Genomic DNA, 27,342 nt, shown 5'->3' with positions numbered 1-27,342 from the left:
ACTCCTTCTTTTTCTTAAAAAGTTTACAAACGGTAGCAAAATCTTGCTCGGACAAAATTATAGATTTTCTTCTTATATCTTCCGATGGGTGGGCTAAGCAGCTCCGACGGGGGGAGGGGGGGGGGGTGTAGCCCCCTTGCCCCCCTCTGGCGCCACCACTGGTTGTTCAGTGGAATTTCAAACAGGGGTTTATCGGGTGGGGGGCTCGGGGAGACGTAGCCTCCCTTGTTAGAATTTTTGAAAAAAGTAAGAGGCAGTCTTTATATATATATAAATATATATATATATAAATATATATTCCAGATTGCGTTGTCTATTCTGACGTGACAGTGCTCGATGTGCAAAAGCACGGAGAAATAGATATAATAAAATAGAATATAGACTAGAAATGAGACATGTTCTCTGTTACTCCGAGTTTCATGCTTGCGCACTCATCAGACAGACTATAGTCTGTATATCTATATATATTTATTTATGTAGATCTTCAAGAAAAACACTCTCATGTAAACGTTTCGACCAAAGTCTTCATCAATAATACTTTACAAATCAAATGGAGCTTACATATACAAAATCAATACAATAGAATTAATACAATAGAGTTGGTACAATAAAGTGAATACAATTGGGTTGGTACAATAGAGTTCTAAAGTGTGACGTCTTAAAAAACCTATTTTTAGATGCACATTTATCTAGATTTATCATTAGATTTATCATTAGATGCACATGCATATTTATCAATGGTGAAGCGTATGGCTGAGAATCTTCTTCACCTCCTCCAGAGAAGGTCTCTCTCCTGCAGAAGTGCATTTAGTGAAAATTTCATTTAGGCTGTCTTTAATTTCATTTATATGGAATATACACATTAAGCCTCTTAGTGTGACTCCAAATGAATAAATATCCGTCCGGATGGCGTGAATTGCATTCCCATTCAAAACTTCGGGATCTATGTGCGAATGAAACGATCTGTAGCGTCTTTTAAAATCATTTCCAATTCTTGTCGCCTCTCCAAAGTCTAAGATTACAGGGATCCATTTTTTGGCATTTTTTCCCCTGGTTGTTTTCATGATCGCTACATTATCGACCTTTAGATCGTTGTGCACAAATCCATTTTTGTGAACATGATGCAATGCACTTGCTAGCTTGACCAGAATTTCTAGAAAATATTCTTCTGTAACGTCCTCTAATCCACCATTTCTTATCACACGGGATAAGTTTAAACACACATTGTTTCTTGTACAGAGCTGCAAGACCAATGCAATAGGCCTTGAGTTTATAATTATCCCATATAGCATAGGAATGCTTTCATGAGGACTGATGTTAATTAGTGTTCTAGCTTCCCCTACTGCTCAATCTATAATTCTTTTTGGTGAAAATTCAGGAATTTTTTGAATTCTTTAACTGCGACTGCAAGCTTGCAATATTGCATAATTTTAACAAAAGAAAACGTCCCTTCCCCTAAAACTGTATCGCCTTCAATTAAATTCTAAAGCATATCCCGTTCAAGGAATCTGTCTTTTGGAATCCCAGAAGGGACATATCGAGAAAAGTCGTAAGCCATGCTATCCGTTGCTTGACAACTAGGCCTGTCCACCGAAGGTCGAATAATCGGTATTCGGTTACCTGTTTCACTATTCGGTTAGCTGAAGTCCAAAGCGAATATTCGGTTACAAGCGAATAGTTCGAATAGTACGATTATTCGGTTGGAGACGAATAGTTCGAATAGTACGATTATTCGGTTGGAGACGAATAGTTCGAATAGTACGATTATTCGGTTGGAGACGAATAGTGCGAATAACCTCACTGTTGGAGGTCCACAATGGTTGTTTGAATAGCCGTGACTCATCGAATAGCGTTGACTATTCGAATAACCGTGACTGATCGAATAGCTGTGACTATTCGAATAACCGTGACTGATCGAATAGCAATTGCCAACCGAATAGCACTGACTAGTCGAATAGCAAGGATTGTTCTAAAGGAGAAAGGCAACTTCCTATCTTCAATCTTAGAGAGAGTTTCATGGATAAGGGCCTTCTTCAAAAAACGCAATCCCAAGAAATAGTTACAAAGTCAATGAAGCAAGATTGGAAGGGGGCAGGGGGGAGTGGAGCCTGGGTTGCAGGTGGGGGTCATGGGGCTTTTTCTCGGAAAATTGTTGTGCTACAGATGTTGTGCCTCCGACGAAGGGGAAGCCGGGGGGCTATGGCCCTACCACTATTTTGCAGAATAATATAATTTTTCACAAAATTATTTGTTGTGAGTGTTAAATTTTCTTTTGACCCCCCCCCCCCCCCCCTCCACTTCCCAACCTGTGTTGAAGCCCGTGCTAGAAAGCTTTTCACTTTTAAAAATGTTGGAAAACGACCCTTTTTGAAAACGTACGACTATGGTTTCTCGTTAATTTGATACTGACTTTCTGGCCATTAGGGGCAACTAATGCTAGGGAAGGTTCGAGAAAACATTTATTTTTGACAAAAACTCGTTTTAAAAATTTCTTTGCAGCACACCCTTTGAAGTTACGTAAAACACAGGAAATATCAATAGGAAAACAAAAAATTAATGGTTCTGACTTATCGAATAGTAATGACTGACTAGCTATATTCACAGGTTGGTTAAATTACAAGAAATTTTCAGATTGCAAATTTTCACCACCACCCTGCCACACCCATTTTACCACACCCATATTCGCCGAATAACCGAATATTCGTTAAATTTTAATCCGAATAACCGAATATGAATATCCGAAGGTTTGGACAGCCCTATTGACAACCAACTTCGACTGCGTTCTTGTTACTTTGAACATCTGTTTGGACGCTATCAGCCGGAATATTTACGTTCCCTTTTAAACCATAGTAACTGTAAGGGCCACCCTTTGTGTGCTGACGCTTGACTTCTGGAAATGCTGTTTTCACTGCTAAGCCAAGTTTCCTTTCGTTTATACACGCAGATGGAAATGCTGCCTGGGCTTTTAACAATAAGCTCTGTACAGGTATTTTCGCCAACCATAACTTCCCCTCCTTTGAACAATCATATTTGAAGTTTTCTTTTAGCCTAAAACGGTAATGATTTTGTTATTGCGGATAACAGGACGTCTTGAGCTTACGCTCACTTAAATTTCTACAAATAGGAATTTTTTAAATAGTTGCTGTAGTGGTTATTTGCACCACCATCTGAATAAATTGTAGGAAAATTTGTAAAGTTTGAAGTAATGATGCTACAGCGACCACTTCCATGCTATCTTTAAATATTATTTTTTGTAGGTAAAAAACCAAATAGCTATTGTGTTTTTACTTACCAATTCGACAGAATGTTCTGAGACATGATTCTCGTGAGTTGTTAAAAAGCGACACGATGGAACATAAAACTAGAAAAGTTCACAGATACAAAAAACTAGTTTCCTTTGCGCCTTATTACTTTGACACCTCAGGAAGTACTGGCAACATGCTCCGTCCCTGCCCCGGATCTTGTATTACTCATCTATTCAGGTGAGTCGATGCCCCGATACACTTTTCCGTCGATACATCAAACCCGTATTCTGTGTTTTAAAAAAATGGCTACGAGATCACGCGAAGATTTTTCTTTTGAAACGTCGTTTAACTCATCAAACGATTGAAGTATGGAAGATGTGATACATAGTACACCAGTCCCTAATAACTCTGGAGTAAGGGCATCATCATCAATTTTTCATAAAAATTGTTCTATCATTCCGACATTCGAGAGAAGCCAGAGTGAAGATGAAGCGACTGCTGAGGCGACATTTTGGGACCAAGTAGTAAATCTGAGAGACATCATGTTTGAGAAAAGGGAGCGGGAAGATTTCGATTTTAGCAGAAAGGAGATCCTCAACTTTAACCGTATTGCAAGAGAGAAATATGGGAACCTGGTAAGGCAAATTTACAATATTAAACAAAACAAAACTCCTGATCACTTGTATTTTCTTATAAAAGACGCGTAAAAGAGTAGTGTGGAATAGCTGCAAGATTAAAGGTGGTAACGATGTTCAATATTTTCATTTTTAGCCAGACAACTTGCATTTTCACACTATGGTAGCATATCTAGACGAAGGTGCATGGGAAATAGCGGATCAGATTGTTGATAAAATGGAAAGGGGAAAGATGCATGGCAAAGCAATTCCTACCACATTTACATTCAGGTTTCTCAGTGGATGCAAGACCAGTGGTGAAAAAAAGGAGCGCTTATTGGAGTACATGCGTCATAACGAATTAGAAGCAAGCAGAAAGCACAAAAAAGGGCATTTCATCCAGAATCAAAGGTTGTTTTAATTTATTTGCCGAAGTGGATATACATGATTTCTTTGAAATTGTGTAAAGGGTCCTTCAGGATCAGAGAGAGTTTAGAATCTTTCCACCAATTTGAAACAAGAATCGGCTTCTTGGGATCTATCCACTTAATAAACTAGTCATAAAAACGATAATATTTACCAACAAAAAATATACATCCAATTAGAATCACAGAACATTACAAAAAATCCATACAATCTTTCTTAAGAACAATTTGATAAGAACAAGAGCCTCAAAATTGGTCAAATTAGAACAAGCTGAGGCTGAGCTACTGTAAAATGTAATTTTGAACAACATTTTATCTCAAAAACGAGAATTTTAAGCAATATGTGGGTGCTTCTTGGGTGTAAATTCAAACTTGCCGGTAAATAAAGATTCTTCACTCATTTTGTTGGCAAAGGAGGCCTGAACAACTTCCTAGAGCGAAAAAGCTAACAACCCCACTGCTTACACCATATTAATTTAAGAACAATCCAGCCTCAGGTTTTCGAAAAAATTAGAAACCTTTCAGCCTGAACTTTAGTTTATTGATTCTTATAAAAAAGAGATTGGCAACGGTTATCAACATAAAGATAATAGATTTATAAAATTTAATTTTTGAGTGATGAACTTGCAACCTTGATATACTAAGATCGAATGGGGTTGCATCAGTCAGCCTGCTTGTGCCTAGTATCGAAGCAAAAGTAAAAAAGAGACCTGTAATAAAGATGTCATCATAAATGCTCATGGGTAAATACCAGAAACGCCCAACATCTCGTTAAGTTGCCTCAAATGAAAATAGAATTTGGGCGAAAAGGTATTTATTATCTGGCGGGAAAAGAATTCAATGACGTACCACTGAGCGCCAGAAAAATTGAATCTTCGTTTAGGACGATTTTTAGAAAATCATTTCATGATGCGAAGCTATTTTTATATTTAATATCTTTGGATTGGACTCGCTTTTAATCATTTAGTATATTTTGAATACATGATTTCATGTAGATTTTTACTGTTAGTTGTAAAAACATTTGATTCAATTTATTTGAGCGCTGAATACCCTTTTGTCATTTGAAAATGTGGAAATGTAAAACAATTCAATCTAATGTCTCTTGTATTTAATGGACAACAACATTTTTAAGGCATATATTAAATAACTGCTTTCAATGGTCAAGAATACCTAATTTGAAATTTATTTTTTAGATCATGCTGCAAGGAGAAGCAAGCAGCGAAGAACTTTTGCGAGAGGAGCTTAAATGTGCCAGATTAGAGGTTGTTTTTAATCTTTATAAGTTCAAAAACTAAATAAAGGACAATCGTCTCCATCTATTGATCAACAACGAGCAGCACGCTAGACCTGGCATTTCCTGACATCGGGCTGAGAAATAGGTTGAAATGATATGCAGTTTCCGTTGCCATTAGCTCGTCCTGCTTCAAAGTAGTGTGACAGTCAACTTTAGACTAATCCTTTGACAGATTTGCCTAATCCAGCACTAGACTGCTTACATAGCTGTTTAACACCCATTGTTAGAAGATGATAGGGATTACATTTGTCATGATTAAATCATGTTTTATTTGCTAGTGCCCCTGGCTCCTTGTCTCGTGTATTGTATCATGCAAAGTTTTGGCTTCACTGGCCATTCCTCTAATCTTTCAGTATTGACAATTGCCATGGTAAGCATCAGTATTGATATGACATGTCAATCACAAAGGACCGCACATTGAAAATCTGCTTGTATGAATCATATTCACCGTCACACTATCCGAATATACAAAACACTTCAGTCTAGATCCGTTTAGAGTTGCACCCTCCTGTGCATTTAAAACTTTTAAACCAAATAAAATAAAAAACATCCAATAATGCAAGTCAATTCAACGTTCTTTATAAAATATTGGTATTTCGAAAACAAATGCACCTGTAACGCATGCAATCAATAACTTCCATAATGCAATCTCTAAAATTGCTACATGCTAGTGTTTATTAGTTTTTAAGCAGTTTTTTTTAATTAGCAACTTGGTCAAGTAGTTATTATTATTATTATTATATTATTATTATTATTATTAGTATTAAACAACATTTGTTGTGACTCAGGAGCGCAGTGGGTGTTAAATTCTAAAAGGCGGTAGAATTCCGACAAAACCTCTTTTTATACGGTTTTAGCCCCCCCCCCCCCCCACCTCCTTTTTTCAGACCCACCACTTTTCTCGACGCTCCGCGGTACCTGCCTTACCTTTGCTTTGCTTACTTACGTTTGCTTTACTTTAGATAAGCAATTTGAAGAAGATTAACACAGATCAACGAAAAGAAATATTGGAAAATCAACAAGAAATCATCCGGGTAAGTCGATGGTCTTTCAAACACTGGATTGATCAGCTAAGGTTAAGGGGGTATGCATAAATAAGTTTCTAACACGTTTGGCAATAAGTAAAAAATTTGAGCATAATCTATAACCGCAAGATTAAAAGAAGGGGGCTACGGGCAAATTCAACACCAATAACTCAGGCCAAGCACCCCTTCGCTGAAGGCCCTGTATAAGAACGCTTATATAAGCCCCGTGATTTGCGACTCATAAACAATCTTCATAAATTCTGTAGACGAAATTTTGTCACATTGACACTGCGAGAAAGAATATTAACATGAAAGATTAATGTGAAATAAAACCTTATCTTTTTAGCTAAATGGGAGTATTACAAGGTACCAGCAGCAACAATCTTTTTTAGAATTGCAGATTGCAACGGCAAAGCAAATGAAAAAGCAGGTGCATGGATATAATTTTCTATCTTGTAGAACATATATACTCTCTAGCATTCGACGGAACAACCTGACTGCTAGCTTAGCTTTTTTAAGAAACAAATCTAAATCAGACTGTCATTTGTATACCTTTTTATTTTCAAAATGGAATTTGATTAACTGTTGAAACTCCTCCCATCAATAATATGTTCTTATCCTTGATTTTTGAGCCAGGTTCGAGCAAACAATAATTTAATTCTTTATTGATATAGTCCCTCAACAAACAAATATTTTGCAACTTAGTGCTGTTTTTTCTTATAGGCAGAGCATGACAAGAACCTTGCGATTCGTAGAATGCAGGTTGAAAAGGAGAAGTGGCGAAATATTTATAGACACCAAGCCTACATCGACAGCGAAAGCTATCAAATGATGAATGAAGAAACAATTACTTTTAAAAAGGTACCTGCTGCAAAATTTTGTTCCTTTTTATGAGACCACAACATTTTATTTCGAAGTAGAGTTTTTTATTTCAGAACTTCTCTTTTAGACCAAATGCAGAGCTGACACGTCTACAGTTAGCCGGAGAAAAGAAGCGGTTGTTGCCATTGAGAAGCGCGAAGTTGGTAACGATAAGGCAGACAACCTGCAGGTTTTCAAACTACGTCACTATTTTTTTCTTTGCTTGTTTTTCTCTATAACTACACATTATTTTGAATAAAGTGCTTTATAAAAAAATAAAAATTAGCTCAGTCTGTGTGGGACTTGTTCAAATCGAGACATTCATAACATTAGCTTATTTTAGGTTGATGTATATCCTAACCCTGCAATCGACAGAACAGATGTATTTCTGAACAATATTTTTAAGAGGAGCAAAGAGAGTAGATGCCAGGAGGAAAGCTACAGTAACGCATTAGATCCAGAGGTTGAAACAACAGAGACTGTCAACAGTAGCAAAAAACAATGTGCAAGTGAAGATAAGGTAAGCATTTCATAAAGTATAATCATGGGTTCAGTAAAAGGGCGACTTGACATTGCAGCCTAAAAAAAAAATATTTTTTATGTTCCTCTTAGACCAAAGGCTCTCAAATATTTTGGAGGAAGAATTTTCGTTACCATTAAGAAAAGCTACGACTAAACAAAAGAGGGAATAAATTGAAACATCGACGCTTTGGAAAAATTGAAACAAAAAACGGGAAAAGGAATCTTTCTCTTACATCGTGAAGATTTTCTTGACTTCTACGTTTCCTTTTTAGACCAACAAACTCGGAAGGAGGGTTTTAGGTGAGTTCGGTGCAGTGGCGTACAGCAAGGGCCGATTTTATATTGGGGAAATTTTGGAGAGACTTGAAGAAGACGAAGACTCAGAAGATGACCTATCGGACGACGAAATGTTAGTGGAAAAGGCCAACCAAAACATTAAAATGAAGTTTTTTGTTTGGAAAAAGCAGACCCAGTCATTGGTATGGCCATCGTACACGAACATTGATACGGTTTTTGGAAAATTCGTTTTCAGAAACGACATCGTTGTTCACGAATCAAAAACGGGTCACTTCCACTGCACGCCAAGCTACGAAGAAATAAATAAAGAATTCACGGAATATAGCGAGAAATGTTCGTTAAAGTAGCATTTTTTTATTAGAATATGTGTATTAAAAGGCATGTGTCATAGACCTGCTTGGCTACATAAAACAACTATTATTTTTGTTTTGTACAAAGCATTGGATAGAGGATGAATTTTTACAGCAGTAAGAAAGGTTCAAGAAGCAGATAGAATGGAATTCCAATTGAAACTTTTTTGTTTTATTAGCCTAATGCTTACGCGACATATGCCCTTTAAATTTAACTATGTAAAAGTACATATGTCATCCAGTCCTTACTATTGTATGCGATCCATGGCCTACGCCACGAATTTGAAAGTGGGGGCCAAGGCTTGCAAAAGTAGGAGATTGGGGCTTTTTCCCCTTTTACTGCAGCTTTAAAACTACTTGCTTCGCAAAAAGTGGGGGGCATGGCCCCTACGGCCCCCCGGTTGTCGTGGGCCCTGGATCCCCAGTGGAAATAATCTAATCAGTCTGTTCCTTCCATAGATAATAATGCAAATATTACACGGTTCGTAAAAGATATATTTAGATGTGGAAAAAATTATAAAAACTCGTGTAGATTCTATTGCTATATTCTTCGAGCACTGTTATTTGCATTTCATATTTTCTTGCAAAATAACGTTTATTTATGAAAAACCTGCCATTTTGTTAAGATAATTTTTCTTCATACGTATGTATTACAAATTTTAACATGAAAACAAAGCAACAAACATTATCAATATTTCGTTTATACATTAAGAGTATTATGATAGTTGTATGACATTAATGTGATTATACTGATTGATGGTGATGATATAGCATAATACACTTGTTTCAAACTAAAGTATTTTTAAGTGGAAAATCAAAGGTCTTGTTTAGTCAAGTTGGCAAGCTCCAACATTCCTCTGACTAAAATCATACAACAAACTACTCTACAGACTACATTGACTAAAAATCATTTAGCATCCAGGCAAAGGGAAACCTTTTAAAGAAATTACATCAAAGTCAGCACTGAAGCTTTTAAACAATATTCTTATATTTTGATATTGAAAACCGCCTGGTTTGTTTCAAAATTGCCATGTTCATAAAGCCGCATTTACACGAGCAAGTTTTCATTGACAATTTTTCTTTGAAAAGTTAATTTTGCTCGTGTAGATTGGGGTGTATTGAGGAAAAATGATAATTTTTTCCTTGACAAGTGTACTTGTTCAATTTTGAAAGCTGGCGTGCCAGTTTTTTGCAAGTGCACTTGACAAGTAAAAATTGTCATATGCAAAACTTGCCCGTGTAGATGACTTGACAAGTAAACTTGACAAATTTGACTCAATTCAAGACCTTTTCTTTTCTCGCAATTGCTTGATCTTGGCAGATCAAGGAACGTCAATGTTTTTAATACTCTGCAAAGCCTTCGGAATATAAAGGCAGAAAGTTGTAAAATTGGAACATCAAGAAGAATGTGTATGCGCAGTATGAGTATGGGTATACAGATATTAAAAGAAAAATTTCAGGGGTTTCCCACCAACGAAAAAAAGTATCTTCTTCGTCAAAGGAGCTATTTTATGCAAGAAAATTTGACACGAAAAACGTGCCGCGTCACAAAAAACCGAGGATTACCTATAAACTCCGCTGGCCAAAACGATTGTCAGAGCAAATAGCTGTGAACGAGACTTTTTGTCTTTCTACACAAGCAATTAAAAATTGCCAAGTAAAAAAATGTCAAATAAAACTTGCTGCTAATCTACAAGGGCAAGGACACTTATCAAGGAAAGTTACCAATAAAAAATTGCTTGTGTAGATGCGGCTTAAAGGTCAAGAGCAAAGGTATACCGGATGAGTTTGACATTTAAATTTTTCACCTTCCCTGCCTAGTTAGAAAATCATGCTAATTTTAGATTTTCTTGACCGGATGTCGATTATCTAATTACGACCATCATCGATACCTGAGAGAACGGTCTCTATTAACGCCCAGCGTTGCCAACAAGCAGGACAAAAATTTTCGAAGCCGACCCAAGTTAGAAGAAGTATATTGACAAAAGTTATGAGTGGATACGAAGCTGACACGGACAGTGACAGTGAAGTGGAAAGTTTGGTACTTTTACAAGACGAAACTTCCTCTTCCACCGAATCAAGCAAATCTGGTAAGATTCGTGATTTCTTTTATTGGATTCTATCTGTAATAAGTTAAGGAATGATGCCTTTAATCTGGTTTCTGTTAATTTTCAAATTAATGATACTTTCCCTCTCCTAAACCTCATTTGTAGCTTAATCCTGATAAAAAATTACTAATTTTTTATATATTAATATAAATAAAGGTATATAATAAGCATTATTTATGTTCATTGCATCAAGCTTTTTATCTCTACATTATAATGCTTGCTTGGATTTAATTTGAAATTTTTAAATCAGATTGATTTGTTGAAACAGATGCTTGCTGTGAATGCGAAAACGAATCTGACTTGACAGACTTGTCAGATTCTTCTGCAAGTGATATAGATTATGACGCGGACGATGAGCTAGAAGAAAGATTCGGTAAGATAAATTACTTATTTTTGGCTCAGAAAATGTATTGCCATCATAATAAGTTCTCTTAACTTATTCACTTGATAAAGTAAATGAAACCATTTTGGAAACAAATAAATTTAATCAACAAAGCAGTAACTTTTATGTTAATCAGCGATGTTATTAAACTACATCAAATCAAATTATAGGAAATTATTTGTAAAGGCTTTTTTATTCGATCAACACCTTCAATATTAGGTTGAGCTTTCTGGAGGTCTCCTCACCGGCAACCCTACTAGAACTTACTACATTTTCAATTAATTTTTTTAGGCAAATATGAGTCCAGGGCCGTCGGAACAGGAGGGGGGAAGCATCCAACGGCACAGGAATCTCTCCTCTTAAAGGAATAGGCTTTACAAAATCATCCAAAATTTAACCTCTGTTTGGTAATATATTTTATTTAAGGTACAGCTGCTAATGAAACTTACGATGCAGACGATGAACTGGATAACGCTTTTTGAACAGTTTAAGGCTCAAGTGTGTTGTTCAATATCTATCGTATGACAACATTAACAGTCTAGCTTGATACTTCTAGTGTATCGTCTTGCTAATTAGACACAATGAGATAAACAGTTTGCTTTTCCTCGGGGGGAGGGGGCAGAAATAGAGAGGGAATATGTTCGAACAGTTAAAGAAATTATATTAAAATTAGCATTTTTTAAGAATAACGGTCAAATTTCCTACATTTCTGAAAATTTGGGAAGCTTGAAAACACAGTTTTTACCTTCTTTTTCCGCTTCCTAAACAAATTTCTTAATTTCTTGCAGATTCTTCTGCTAACGAAGAAAGAGACTTTTCTGAGTCTACATGGATATGCGACTCGGAAAGAAGTCCCCTCAATGTCGGTTGGCAACAAATGCAAAAGGAAAAACGTAAACGAAAGCGAATCTTGGACATTAATGCAGCGAACAAAAAAAAAAGAGGATAGGATTTTGAAAGCGCCTCTAGGCATTAGTGGCGGATATTAATTTTCCAGGTGGGGGTGGGGGCGAGGGGAGTCAATGCCTAGAAAAATAGGCAGATTCGCCTAGAAAGACAGACAAATGGCATAATTTGCAGACAAAGCCGACAATTTATCATTGTAAAAAAAATTTCCAGGATCTCTATAGCACTACAAATACGAGTTGTTTGACTCAGTGGAACGATCGTTGTACGCTAAAGACTTGACTCAGTGGAACGATCGTTGTACGCTAAAGACTGGAATAAATTTCCAGCCATGTGTAATTAATTTTCTCCTTGGATGAGTAAAAAAAAAGGAACATTTGGATGACAAGGAAACCATTTGCGGGGGATCAGGATTTTTTGTCGGTGTGGGTATAAATTATCAAAAAATAAAAAATCAAGACATTTAAAAGTTTACCGTAGTCGATTCATCAAAAGATTAAAGGTTCGTCAGATTATATCCGTGGCACTTATCGAAAATAAAAACCGGGGTTGCTTCAGTAGATGCTTTCTGAATGCATGGGAAATGCATGTCAGACAATTCCTTTGGGTATGATTTTAATTGTAGAAAGAACGTATCACAAGAATTTTATGGCAATAATAACTTTACTGGAAATAGGAATGATAACGTCGATGATGACCATAATGGTGACTGTTCCTGTTATAACAATGTCTTGTGTTGTCTTTGAATTATCGTCTGCGCAAAACACCTCGCTCACAAAATAAAATATCAACATGATATCAAGCAGCGAGCACAGGAAGCTGTCGAGTTCATACGACTTCCAAATGATACATCTCGCGCCGTATCAGGAACGTGTCTATATTTCTGTGTTCATTTTTATAAATTTTCTGCCAAGTAGCTATTGTTAAAAGCAGTCATGCAACAACTATAATCATAGAAATAATGGATTGTCAATACATGTATATCTGTAGTTAATGCCAATGAGGGAAGACTTTTGTAAAGCAATTTGGCGGGAAAAAGCACATGGTAATGTTGGGAGGTATCGATCGTCCAAATTTTTTATAGTGGTTCACATTTGGCAAGTGTTTTTCACGTAGTTTCGAAAAATGTTTCTTTCAATCACTAATATGCAACTTTGATACGTTTATGCTCATCGATCATAAGGTTTTAGGCATGGGCGTAGCAGATGTTAGGCGTTTAGGTGGGCTGAATAGGTAAGGATCTTGCCGAATATTATAACTTCATCGGTATAAAACTATCTGAATAAAGCCTGAATGTGATAGCTTTTCCTGCAGCCATCGAACCCCCACCCCCCAGTTCCTTTATCTCCTACGCCTATGGTTTTAGGTTTATTGGACAGAGCTAGACGTTTTGTTTGTGTGGTGATTTATTCACGTGTTGTGTGTAGTAGGTTCACTACTAAGGAGTGGCGGTACATCACATATTTTCGCTGCTTAACGGGCTGTCAACATCGGTTTCCGGCATTAAACAGGCACGCGACTAAAAAGCCTAAATGCGGCTTTGTGATTGGTCCAAACCAAAAATACGGTATAGAAGTAGGTAGATACCGTATATACGGCTTGAAAGCGTATACATCGTATTTTGGTTCTGGTTATAAGGTGGAGATTCTGGTTTTGACGTGGATCCCGTTCTTGGTGAAACTGAAATCAGGAAAAAAAGAAAAACTAACTCGTGCACAGGCATCTAATGAAACATGGAAATTCTATCACATATCAATTATGTACCACATAACTGCATCAAATCTCTTTACTGCTGCGGTAAACTCTGTTGAACCATCAAGAAAGTTTAATATTCCATATTCCATGTTGAACCATGTTCCATGTACTACTCTCCCTTTTCCTCTGCCAGTACTCATCATGGAAAGACTTCTGAATCACATATACGCTCTTTGTATTCACAAAAAATGTCAAAGGTAGATGGCTGTAACTTTTAATTGAGGAGCCTGGCCTTATCAAAAACTCATTTCTTATCTTGTTGCATCTCTTGATGGAATTGTCAAATGCAATGGAAATGTTTGAGGGATTGAAATCAAAGCCCCATTATCAAAATTTAATTTTTCTCTTTCTGAGGCATTGTTGGATAAAAGATTTTTCCTAATGAAAAAGAATGACGTTGTGATGCTGAAAATGAACAGTAAATACTTTTTTAAAATCCAAATTGTCAAAGGAAACTCTCAAAACCAACTGGGCGTCCATAAGAGCGGTAGTACTCGGGAAGTAACTGCTACAAGAATGCTTCCAAGTGTTGACTTGTCATCGACCCTTCGGATGGTTTTTAACAATAACATAACAAATTGCTGTAAATTTTAATATTTTGATGTTGAAGAAGCTTAAGAATAAATAATAAATTGTTTCTCTCGCTATAGGGTCAATACTTGTAGAAACGTATATGAATGGAGTTTCGCTTATTGTTAATCAGTTCTTTTTCTGAAGCCCAACAGATACGTGAAAGTTTCGTCAAGGCAAAGTAAAGACAAAGATAGACTTGATGTGCAAAAGGTTGTGAGTACACCTTTATTTATATGCGAAATAAGGGCGCATAGGATAATTACACAGATACGGTTGGTATCTGAGGTATTGTAGGCTAAGCGACACTTACCTATCTTTGTTGTAAGGAATTACTACGGAAGATCGTTATTCCTAGAGCATTTCTAAGAATCTATTTCTTTCTTATATCGGTTAAAATATATTAGTCATTTGTGTGCAGTCATACAATTCCTTCTTACTTAAGCAAATATGTAAGGCCATCCACTTACTTAAGCAGGTTTCTTACAGGAATCCTTTAGTAGCACTTCAAGTTGCATAAGTTTGCTTACAGCTGGTAGATACCCCCGTAATCTTGGAGTAATACATTATGGTCTTTGGGTCCGCTTGGAAGTCGTATTTTGTCGCTATATATTTGATAAGTTTTTGGAGTTGAAATTAGTGTGCTTTAACTCTATCAGTATTAATGTATATAATCTTTGTCGTTGAGACATAAACAGTGAGCCATTGTTTCACTTATATATTTTGTGGTTATATTTCTAGTCCTTTTTCACAATGCAAGGTTAGGTTTAGCAATAAGGAATTTGTCCTTGCGCTTAGGATGTCCTTTCTATTGTTTGTTTTGTACAGTCCTCTTTTTTTAGGCTATCAGTCAGAGTGTCAATCCCAGAACTGATGCTGATACAACATTGGAAAAAGAGCCAAAATTTATTATGTTGCATAGTGTTCTGTTGAGCCTGTTTTGTGCTTTCTGTTTTAAATGCAAGACAGATCAGCCACAACTTAAAGCTGCAAAGTCTTGCTGAATTGTGACAATAACCCAGAACTGCTCCTCATGTCAAGACATTTGTTTTGGTTTAAGGAAGAAATTTCAACTGCAGTTATGCAGTATGGAATGAAAGAGGGGTCTGCTGCAAGGAATGCATTTGAGAAGGGCACCAGGAAAAAGCTTGTTTTAATGGGCAATTATTTTTATGGAAATTGAAGGTATTGCAGAGATAAAATGCTTCAAAATCTTAAGGATTAAGGACATTTACAAGATTCCAATCAAATAAAGGCATTAAATGAACAGTTTTTCGAAATTGTTGGTGACAAGCTCATTTTAAATTGTAGTCACTCCTACTACTACCAAATGCAGTTCCAGCTGCTCATCATTGGTTTTCCATACTCTGGTTTTATACTTCATACACCAAAGGGGCTACCATCCATTGAAAGGATCTTTCCAGACAGTGACATTCAGCAAATTGTCAAGGAAAGAGCAAATGAAGATTGAAAGAAAGCTTTTATTTCAGAGTACATTTTGATGAAAGTACCACTTGGCCAATACACAGTAGGCTGATTTTGATGAATGTCTTTTTTCATACAGAATTTTGGCTCAAAAATGTTGTTGTGTTAGTTGGACTATTCTACTTGAAACATATAACTTATGAGTAACAGAGCTTTTCCCTTAGAAACCAAACCCACATGAAAATTGGGGTGTGTGGTGGGGGGGGGGGATTAAGAGCACATTTTGTTCCAAACCAATCAACGGGTTTGTTTACAAACTGTCATTAGCCGATAGCTTGCCTTCATTTAGAGCTTGCTTTTTCAATGTTTCAAACCAAAACACAGTTGCTGTCAAGAAAAACATACCCCCCCCCCCCCCCTAATGAGCAAAAGTTCAGGAAAAAAAATTATGTTATTTTACAAAGAAGATCTTTCTTACTTAGATTCGTAATAATTTTATGGTAGAAATCTAGGATCCCTAAGAAAACATGTTGACCGATTGTAAAATATGTGCAGTAAAGCGACACCTATTTCCCGCCACCACCTCTAAAGTTGCCTACGCGAATTCTTGATTCCCCCCAAATCTGCTCGATATGAAAATTTCTTGTTTTCATACAGAAGCACATTTCGATAAATATGATTTCAGATACTTTTTTGGAAACAAATCATCCAGCCAAATGCTGATAAAACTGTTATTTCTAAAAAAACCTCTTCAAAATCGCCTGTTGCCACCCTCACCCTACATCGGAGGATGCCTAGGCCCTATCAGAACCTCCACTGATTTTGAACCAAAACAAGAATATCCTTTCTCGTGAAAGGAAAATTTTCAGGAATTAAGCTTTTCAATAATTTTGTGAAATGTAGCTTGCGTAAAGTGGTTGGGTAGGTTACAATTTTTGGGAAAAGAGTGGATTGTGCAACCAAGCAACCTGTCTATCCATTACTCATGTCACACAAGTAAGACCACACAACACCAAATGTCAAGGCTAATTTTTGACATATCACAATTTGCCCGTGACAGGGATATCCTTCCTTGCATGTGAAAATCCTAACAGACTTGAACCTAGATTTTTTTCTAAACTGCAGTTCTGAACCATTAGTCGCCCGATCTCCAGATACTAATTCCAGTTCAACTTTCCTGTTAGTTGGGAGAACCCTTGAGCAATCCACACTTCATAAAAATCAAAAGAATCAATTCAGGCAGTAAAGCATAGGAAGTGGAAAGAATTATGTTTTTATCTGATGTAACAGCACTTGAGCAAAACATCATTCTAGGCAGAATTTTTCGCTTTTCTTAACTTTTCAACAAAATTGTCTGAGGTACAGGGAGCTTTTTAGCGGGAAACTCTGGGATTTTTGACATGGTCTCCTAAACTTACTAGATAAGAGAGAACGAGATAGTGAAAATACGCAAATTGTGTTTGAATTCTGATCATTTTAAATGGTGTAGAACCAAAAACAAAGTTATTAATAATAAAATCCCATCTTATTGTTATCTGCAAGCGTTCAGGAAATTGGCTCTTGAGAGAGGTGATAAAGCGCACAAAGTCTTTTTGTATGTATAGAGCGTCCCACGAAATGTATAGAGCTTGCACCATCGAAAAAGGATTTTACAAAGCATCTAAGACATGAAATGAAACGAAATTCCTACAGGTATGTCTGTATGTTTGTTTTCAACATACTTATGTCTTTTTTACATATTTGACTGCTCATAACTTCGAACAAATAATGTATTTAGTTGTTAAGTCATATATTCCTTAACTGCAATTTCTCTTGACCTTTCAAGGTAATATAATTTATGTAAGTATCAAACTAAGGCAAAGAAAATTCAAACTCCCCAACAACAGAGCATTTCAGGTAAGAAAGGCGACAAAAAGAATGACAACAAATATATCTTATATGTTTTAAATTTTTACTTTGTATAAGGCTTTACATTAATAAGTACTAGAATGTGTGCCTGGTGTATACTTAAAATTAAAGAGCTAAGCACAACTTTTATATTTAACACATGTTTACAGCAGCAACTCATTGACGATTGACGAGGAGCCACAAAGTGATGAAGAGTTAAAAAGAAGATAAAAGAGGGGGAGACAGAAAAGAAGATTGAAGAAGAGAAGACAGAAAAAGAAACGATAGAAGAAGAGAGGACAGAAGAAGAAACGATAGAAGAAGAGAGGACAGAAGAAGAGAAGAAAGAGGGATAAAATAAGACAGCTTAAGGTTACGGTAAACGTTTTGAACACGAAAATTGGTTTTTCCTTCCTAAAGGCCAAACGGCTCAAGGAATCTGGATAAACTATATATCATTCGATGCACAAGATTATGGCGTATTTAGCCAGATAAAAATTATTGGCAAATAATGTTAAATGTTATTTTCCATGCGAATTTACTGGTCAAAAAGTGTACCACCTTCAAAAGCTATTATGTACCCTTGCGTTTGAGGTAACAAAATCTGACTTAGACCAGCAGGAAGTGCCGGTCCTAAGCTACCAAAGTGTGTCTCAGATTTTTTAAATTCCTCCTCTTCTTTAAACTATACCCTGTCAAAAATTGGCAAATAATTTTTCCACCCTCCCGCAGCTGTATTTGGGTATAAAAGACGGACCAGATAAAATAAAAAAAATTTGAGACACACTTTGTTTGCCCAACGTCTGCCCTGGCCGTGTGCAAATTTTCGAGCCATTCGATTGGTTCCTTGGGTACATAATAGCTTTTTCGTACCTGCATGTAGAGGAATTTCGAGTCCAGAGAAAACGGGATTTTACTGATCGCACTTGCAAGATACATATTCGGGATCATGTTACCCACAATGTAATCCGGGTCAAGTAGTTTAAGATTTAAGATCAATAAGCGTCTACAAATAAACACAACGATTCATGGATGTGCCACACTCTCACGCAAACCTCAAGAAGCAGAACAACCAAAATGGCACAGTCGAAGGCGCAACCCGAAACGGAAATCATGCTAGAGCAAATGAGGAGGCATGGGTAAGAGATTTTTTTTTTAATGAGATAACACTGGATTTTTCTTTTCAAAAGCTTCTTATATATTTCTTAAGATAAAATATAACAAAAAGCTACAGAACAAGGGTATGGAACACCTTTGACAGAAATTCAGTATTTTGATAATTGCAACAAAAATAAACATCAGATGATTTCTTGAAATTATCTGTTAGTATTTTAGAACTTTCTCTTATAACCCTTTGTGAAAACAAACTCCGTTTTCCCACATCAAATTTTGTTTCTTTTTACAGGTTCAATGGACAGGAATTTGCAAAGAATTTGATAAAAAGCATTAGCGATAAAAAGAAACGGGGGAAGACGCCCCGACAAAATCGCTATTTTCACTACTGCTGGTGGGCGGTTGCATTAAAGGTTATCAGTTTTAAAGTTATTTTTTCAAGTCTATTCAATGACCCTATTGGTAAAAATCATAATGTCAAATGGGGCATCTCATCAATAAAACCTTCTAACTCAATAAGTTGCTCAATGAGAAAAACAATCAATATATCAATATACAGCATAGTCTCTCTAGATGCTAAAAAATGTTCAAAAGACAATGTACTGCTTATAGGGGTTCCTGAATTTCCTCACTTGACCCTTAACTCAATTTGTTCAGAGTGTATTTTAGGAGTAAGAGGTGCGAGTATAACCTAATAATGGTTTGTGATTTATACAGAAATTGAAAGTTGGCCCTGAGGACGCTCACTATGAATATCCAAAGTGTTTGATGGACTTCATACGGGATTTGGTCCCTGGCGATATTAAAGGAGAAATAAGGGAAGTAAGTGAAAGGAATCTCAGATCTACATTTTGATGATTATCATTTTCATAATGATTATTGTTATTTTTATTTGTAAAGCCTCTTGATACAGCATCCGCCTCTTTTTTGAATGCCATTTCTTTTTTACAGGACGCCTTCAAAGTCAGCCTGGACGTGTTTTGCTTTGCAATGAACCTTCCCCGCGTATAAATTATAAATCCTTAACGGAAAAAATATTATGCTCTTAACTAAAAATTATTTTTATGTTGGAGTTGTAGCAATGACGCTCAATAAATTTGTTGCGCAGAAACCAGTTGTTCAAAACCCCAAAACCGCAAGCTATTTAGATAAAGTTAATTTCATTTTTTCGCTGTTTTGTTCTTCTTAGTAGATTTGCATTTGGATGAGGATACATAGAACCCTTGTGATTTATACTGAATGCCTTCTTCGTGTACAAAAGCATCCTGTTTTTTCGTCTTGATCCTTTTTAATCTCTTCCTACATGTTTTTGTATCATCTGAATCCTTGCACTTCTTATTTTCTGCGCGGAGCGTGTCGATGGCTATCCAAGCAGCCTCTGAAAATAGGTTAACATGCACTCCTATCATTGGCAATAAACGTTTTAGAAGTGGAGCCAAACCATCGTTGAAAATGACTGTACCGAGCTTAATTGCAAGATAGGTTTCATTGGCCGATGTGTACTGCTCTTTCGGGGCAAGGCTCCAGATTGTATGGTGTAGTGATTCATTCACGTTTTGCGTAAGAGCACCTTCGCATCCTGCGAGAAATTTTGAGTCACCGAGCTTTTCGAATATGGGCTGTATTACCTTCACAACTGCTGCAGGGATGGGGTTCTTGATGGGTCTGTGTGTGGTTTCTTTAGTTGCTATGTCTCTATTGTAACTACACCAAGATGATTTACCCTCAGGACAGTTATCATGACGGGATTCTAGAGGCAGGTCCGAATAATGCTTCAGAATAGCGTGGGTTGCCCTTGACATCTCCTCAGCATTGCTTCCCTTTTCTCTAAGCACAAGGCCATAAAAATTCTGCATCGTATTAATTCTTTGCAGGGTGAGACGTCCAATCCCACCTAACCCTTAGCCATCGTCTAATTTCTTTCCTGAAGAAAATGTTTCCTATCACTTTAAAAAAGTATTTTCAAATTAAAGCAGAGGCAAGTCAGAAGCATTTATCTATTCTCATATTTGAAACTACAGTTGACTCCTGTTAGGTCGTACCCTGGATAAGTCAGACATTCGCCAAGTAGGACCATTTCCATTGAAGGTCGAAGTTATTAATTGCATACATATAATAGGTATGAACCTCCATAAAAAGAAACTTAAAGCTCTGATGAAATCTGATAATTTGAAGAAACAAGTTGTTTTTGAAGTTAAAAAGTACGTGTAATGATCGCATCAAAAATAATTGCAAAGTTGATTCGATTACTATTGGGAGTCTTATTTTACTTGTTTTGAATTTTAACAAACCTTTATACTCTTTGATCATATTTCGCAAATGCGTTCCCATTCTTTTAGTGACATGTGAAATGCACTCTTCCTTCGGTATATAAACAGCTTGTCCATATGGCTTTTCTTTTACAATCGTTGCGTACGATTTGCTGTCTCCGTCACCGACAAATGGGCTGTATCTCAGATTGTGCTTGGCAATTGATCTTTTATAAATTTCAAGCACCCCTGCTGCCTCCATCGACTATAGACAAAAAATTTATTTTGGCACATGGCACACAAATTTATTCAAATAATGTTTCCCCTGACCCATAATTTCACATTGAAAGCAATCCTATTACTCTATAATGAAGTGCTGTTGCATTAATTAGAAGAATTTCTGCAAAACAAGAAAGATTCCATAAGATTGAAGTTAGATAGAAATTACCTGCGCACTGCCATCATAATTTAGCTCACAATCGTTGTCATGCTTAATGTACCATTCCAAATACTCCAATTGGGACATCTCTCCTTTTTCCCTCTTTATTTTAATTCTCGTGCATACAGTGCAAGAATTGAATTTGGCCGTGATGTCTAAAATTTTCCCTATATCCACTGAAGCTGCGGCAACGAGTCCACTTTTTGATGACCAGCCCCGAGACCCCCACGAACCATCAAAGCTTGTAGCAACTGTAATAGAGCCGTCGTTTTCCAAAGTTGATGGACCTGTTTCTCTCTTAAAGTCCTTTAAATCCTGGGCAGCCTGACACAACGAAATTTCTAGTACAGTGTCGACTTGCTCTGAGAGGTATTTTGTATGCTTTCCCCATCGGGGCTTCGAAATCGGCTGAGGCAAGCCAATGACACTACAGAATTTCCTTGCAGCTGAATGTCCCTTACCGATTAGCCTGAACGCTAGTACAGCGGCACGATTCACCTCAAAAATATGGCCACTTTTTCTGCTTATATTAAATGGCTGGTTACTTTGCTGAGAAGGACATTTTTCGTTTACACATTTGAAGATCCATGTTGTACCGAGTCCTTGGCGCCCCTTATCATGAGACAATATTTTAAGATCGCAGTTGCAATACTTGCAAGAAGCAGCAGAATTCAACCCTTGTTCTAACAAGGACGGGCTCACGAGATATAGCTCAGAAGCTGGCTTAATAAAATCACCATCCAACAACCTTTCGTTGTTTTCAGATTCGGAACAGTCAGCCGATGATTCGCTGCTTAAATTTTCCTGGAACAAATCATTTTGTTCATACCAAGAACCTTTATCCAAGTCTTTAAGAAAAGTTTTCTTTTGTTCTTCGAAATTTGATCCCTTTTTCTCTCGGCTCTTGGACTTTTTACTTTTCTTGTACGAAATTGTGGTGCTCCTATAACGGCCCATGATCGATAATACTGAATTTCATTCTAGTTAGAGCTTGTTAAGGATACTGCGCACTTAGGGACCCTGCCCATTTGTAAATAAGGCACGCGACCACAACCGCAGAACAAGGATAATCGGCTAAACAGGTCGGGCGTTTTGAAAACCGCAGCTAGAAACTTTGATAAGGAAATTATGGAAACCTTCGTTTATACGGGATTTTCTCCATTTTCAAAACTTCTTCTAGTTTCAAACTTGGTATCATTATGTACCTTATTAATTCGGCTATCAGAATATGAAGAAATCGAAAAATTGATGTTTTCGCCCTGAAACGTTTACCGTAACCTTAAAGACAACATAATAAAGATGACTGTGATGGATTTATGGAGACACGAGACATTAAGTTGCCCTAGCCATAAGAAAAGAATCAGACGAAAATGAAAATTACACAAAAATGTATTGAAGAAGTTGGAGAGGCTACCTTTGATAACAATGACAATGTGATTCTAACTAAGTTACAGTTTGGAAATTTGATAGAGAAGGCTAGAAACTACTGCAACATAAATTATGAAATGAGAAAGGTCAGGGAACTATGCAAAGATAAATTTGTTAGTAGTGGAAACCCAATATCCGAGCCTGCAGAATTTAGAGAGTGTGCATGAAAGCAGTGGTAACAAAAATATTCCAAGCAATAATGGATGTTATGACAACTGAAAGGCAATCAAAGAAAATAAAATTACTTAATAAAAGAAGGACTGTTTCATATACACCCTTATGTATGTTCAGTCTCAACAGGCAAATCGGTTTCAAGTTGCTACTGCAAGAACACTTAAGGGTCTAGGGATTTCAAGTAGAAACGTTAAGAAATATGGGACTTGCAGCTCGCCCAAACACAGTTTCCCGTGCAACTAAGACATGCTTCTCAGAGCACTTTGAAATGGTACACCAGTTTTTTAAAGAAACTGTTGCAATTGAATTCCAAGTAATCAAATTACTCACGAATCTAAGTGAGAAAGATCTTCTTTGTAAAATAACATAAATTTTTTCCCAAGCAAAAATTCTGGGATATGTTTTTTTCCACAGCAACAGTGTTTTTGTTTTAAAACATTGAAAAATCAAGCTCGAAATGGAGGCAGGTGATTGGCTAATGACATTTTTTACACAGACCTCTTGATTGGTCTAGAACAAAATGTGCTCTTGTTAGGGGAGGGGGGGGGGGTGTTTAAGAAATGTTTTTTTTCGAGGACTTCCAAAAAGTTGCCAAATGGCCATATCGGCCAATTACCAACTGTACGGTTTGGTCAAGATTACGAAGACAATGCACGAAAAGCCTTCAGTGAAACAGTTGTCAAAATCCTTAAAAACGGTAAACTTTTGCAGTCAGGCCTTCAAGTGCATAAGACTTTTCCTTGTTTAAGAGCCACGCCCAATAACATTTTTGTATGCAGTTGCTGCCAAGAAACACATTTGCCAGTGGAATACAAGTGTGTGCATGCTATACGGGAAAAAACTGTTGCAGAAGGGACCGATAGCTTATCCTATCACAAAAGGGAGACGATGTCATGCTACATTCAAGCAAGGAGCATAAATATTTCAGCCAAATAAATGCACAAATGGTTATTTTTGGTGGAAAATATGCGTATTTTGTTGTTTGGACACCTAAAGGTCAACCATTTGTGGAGAAAATTAGTTTCGACACTATCATTGGGAGGAATGCGGAAGAAAAATTCTGTAATTTTCTTTTAATCGTACATCGTGAGAGCATTATTAGGATTGAGGAAAGTTTGCTTTTGTCCTATTTGCAGTAAAGTTTGCCTTGTATAGGACGAAATTGAATGCAATGGCCAAAAAAGTGTTCAGTGCAGTTCTTGCAAAGTCTGGCACCATTGGTTTAGCATAAAAGTGGATAAAGTGCCAAAGGGAGAATGATTTTGCGAATCATGTATCAGAAATTTTTAATTTTTCTTTTCTATTGACATTTTCATAATTTCAGCGTTTATACAATTCACATTAGAAGCATGCAGTACTCTGTTCGGTAAATAGAAAACGACAGATCTTCAAGCTTAGAATTTATTTCTTTCTATATTTGTATATATTTTCTTTCTGAATGAACACAAATACTATTCTTTAACTGTTCACTTTTTTCATTTGTTAATACGATAGATTACAGACAATTACTTTAAAGATGGTAAAGTTTCAGCTTCATTGTTCATGCAAGGGACTTTCCACTAAAGCTTCACAGATAGTGACAATGTCATCGGCAAATGGAAGCAGCAACACAAGCAGTTCTGTTATTTAAAATTATGAATTCCGTAATTCTCATAATGGCCTTCTCTACAAAAATTCGCGCAAAAATAACCATTGTTTCTTGGATATCTGTCTTGTCCATTTGCTTTGAGCCTCTTTTCGAGGGAGGAGTTGTTAACATGTACTGGTGGTATGACAAATAGTTCACAATTTTAAACCCCCTGTCAGCCATTACTTGATCACAAGGAAGCAGTTTTTTCTCCAAGCCAATTTCTTCAGTAATGTGGATTCCGAAGCTAGCCCACCATAGCATTTCGACAAGAAACTAATGGTACCATTTGGCGTAATACCAACTAAAAACTTACAGGTATGGTGATGCTTGTAATTGCTTCAGCATTGTGCTGCTACCTCAAGACTGGAGGGGGTTTCAGTAAATACCTCCGTGTAGTCAATTATGATACGGCATTTCGGATAATACTTGCAAAAACTATCTGCTTTCTCTCCTTCCAATTTCTCTCCTTCCAATATCCTATTTCTCTCCTTCCAACTTTCGGTAAAATTCTAGAGAAACTTATATTTGACTCGCTTTATCACCACCTAGATACAAACAGTCTTTTAAACCAAAACCAGTCAGGTTTTCGTCCAGGAGACTTGACTGTTAATCAGTTACTATCAATTGTCAATTCCATTTTTTCAGCATTTGACTGCAATCTAACTCTTGATGTCCGTTCGGTTTATCTAGATATTTCAAAGGCTTTTGACAGGGTCTGGCACCAGGGTCTTATTTATAAACTAAGCCAAATTGGTGTCTCTGGTAAACTACTGATTTTAATACAAAGCTTTCTCAATGATAGAAAACAGCGTACAGTTTTGAATGGTAAGACATCTAGATGGGGTAACGTCTCAGCTGGTGTTCCTCAGGGTTCCATCCTGGGTCCTCTTCTGTTTCTCATTTATATTAATGTCTTGACAGATGGTTTAAGGTGTAATGTGAAATTATTTGCCGACGACACATTGATCTTCACAGTTATTCACGATCCACATTCAGCTGCCCTCCATATAAACCATGATCTGAATTTTATTGAGCTTTGGGCGCACAATTGGCGAATGTCCTTTAACCCTGACCCCAACAAGCAAGCAGTTGAAGTGACCTTTTCTAAAAAGAGAATTGCAATGAATCACCCACCCATATTTTTTAATGATGTCCCTGTAAAGAACGTCCAGGAACAAAAGCACCTTGGAATCATACTAGACTCTAAATTGTCCTTTACTAGTCACATGAAGTCAATTATTTCTAAATCTAGACAAGGAATAGGGATGTTGAGATACCTCGCAAAATACCTACCACGACACACCCTCAACGAAATATACAAACTGTATGTCTGGCCACACTTGGATTATGGTGACGTTATATATCGAAACATGTGAATCTAGTCATTTAAATTAACTAATTAAATGGAGAGACTTGAGGCTGTACAATATTCTGCTGCATTAGCAGTAACTGGCGCTTGGAAGTGCACATCGCGTGAAAAAAATATATGGAGAGCTTGGCTGGGAGTCTCTTGACCTCCGTTGATGGAGTAGACATCTTGTCCTCTTTTATAAGATTATGAAAAATTTAACTTTGCTTTACACAAGAAATCCTATACCCCAACGCCAGGAGTCAAACAACAGTCTGCGCAGGCAAGCTACAATAGGGCAAATACGTGCGAGAACAGAGAGATTTAAATCAACTTTCTAACCAAACTGCTTGTCGGAATGGGAAAAACTTGACCCTGAAATTCGTGAATCCCGCTCAGTGAATGTTTTCAAGAAACAACTTCTAGGACTTATTCGTCCACTCTCTAAATCGGTCTACGGAATTCATGATCCAAAACTTTTATCTGTTTTAATGCAACTACGCGTGTGACTAAGTAGGCTAAATTACCACAAATTTAAACATAATTTTAGGGATACTTTTAATCCCCTGTGTCTGATAAATGATGGTATTGAGGATACGGAGCACTTTTTGCTGCTCTGCAGTGCCTATGACATACACAGACGTGATCTTCGCGACAGCGTTAATACAATATTGTGTCCTCATGGCCTATCTAACCCTCCAAACAAAGAACTATTGCAAATACTCCTTTATGGCCATGAAAAGTTACCTTTTGATTCAAATACAAACATTCATGTGAAAACCTCTCCTGTGTAAATTATTTTCTCTTTGTGTAAATTTTATTCCTTTTACGATTGGAGTGGTGTAGCTCATCATGTCTGGGCGCAAATTTGTTTGATTAGCAAGGAACATAGGTAGACTTGATATCTTCTTTTAAAATAGCTTTTTGTGAGTATTTGTCATATCTGAAACCCTATTGGAACAATGGGCGACACCACTTCAAACTATCCGGTAAATTTTCCCTCACTGCTACTCGTTCAGCCCATATGATAAGGCCTCAAAGTTATTTTTGCATCAGTCATACTCATGGAAAAAACACTGAACTGAAGAGTGTATGCGAAACATTAAATCTGAAGGCAATGTCATCAACTAGAAGGCCAACCCTCAGTTTCATCATCACGGCTAAAAATTCTTGCAAGACTGTATGTACTCTGAATAACTTTGTAAACTGTCTGACTAAGGAAAACTGAAGTTTTTTAAAATACACTGTTTTTGAGTCAGCTAAAGCATGACATTTGCAAGGGAATGGGTATGTGA

At 36.8% G+C, this 27,342-nt stretch overlaps 3 protein-coding genes and 1 long non-coding RNA gene across 4 annotated transcripts; 2 read left to right on the top strand and 2 right to left on the bottom strand.

Annotated features, from left to right (window-relative positions):
• Positions 1-118: 118 nt before the first annotated feature.
• Positions 119-12,533, top strand: LOC148959132 (uncharacterized). The gene is made up of 7 exons (XM_089111484.1): positions 119-5,546; positions 6,541-6,612; positions 6,950-7,033; positions 7,327-7,464; positions 7,553-7,654; positions 7,808-7,984; positions 8,259-12,533. The coding sequence occupies exons 1-7, from the start codon at positions 5,481-5,483 to the stop codon at positions 8,628-8,630; spliced, it is 1,011 nt and encodes a 336-aa protein (XP_088967610.1). The 5' UTR covers positions 119-5,480; the 3' UTR covers positions 8,631-12,533.
• A 3,349-nt stretch (positions 12,534-15,882) lies between these two features.
• LOC148959129 (uncharacterized) lies at positions 15,883-23,669 on the bottom strand. Its single transcript, XR_016144302.1, has 2 exons — positions 22,746-23,669; positions 15,883-18,032 (listed from the first exon to the last, which is right to left on the bottom strand). It is a non-coding gene; the product is annotated as an uncharacterized LOC148959129 (long non-coding RNA).
• LOC148959131 (uncharacterized) lies at positions 18,032-19,802 on the top strand. Its single transcript, XM_089111513.1, has 4 exons — positions 18,032-18,805; positions 19,072-19,192; positions 19,497-19,601; positions 19,731-19,802. Exons 1-4 carry the CDS (start codon positions 18,699-18,701, stop codon positions 19,788-19,790), a joined length of 393 nt encoding a protein of 130 aa, XP_088967639.1. The 5' UTR covers positions 18,032-18,698; the 3' UTR covers positions 19,791-19,802.
• Positions 19,940-22,424, bottom strand: LOC148959130 (uncharacterized). Its single transcript, XM_089111124.1, has 3 exons — positions 21,477-22,424; positions 20,838-21,293; positions 19,940-20,674 (listed from the first exon to the last, which is right to left on the bottom strand). The coding sequence occupies exons 1-3, from the start codon at positions 22,422-22,424 to the stop codon at positions 19,940-19,942; spliced, it is 2,139 nt and encodes a 712-aa protein (XP_088967250.1).
• Positions 23,670-27,342: the final 3,673 nt, after the last annotated feature.

This window comes from Rhopilema esculentum, chromosome 11, assembly GCF_057945365.1.
Source record: "Rhopilema esculentum isolate cy_ngs chromosome 11, ASM5794536v1, whole genome shotgun sequence".
Lineage (NCBI taxonomy): Eukaryota > Metazoa > Cnidaria > Scyphozoa > Rhizostomeae > Rhizostomatidae > Rhopilema > Rhopilema esculentum.
Note: the sequence above shows the minus strand (reverse complement) of the source record. Positions and strands in the feature narration are given on the sequence as shown.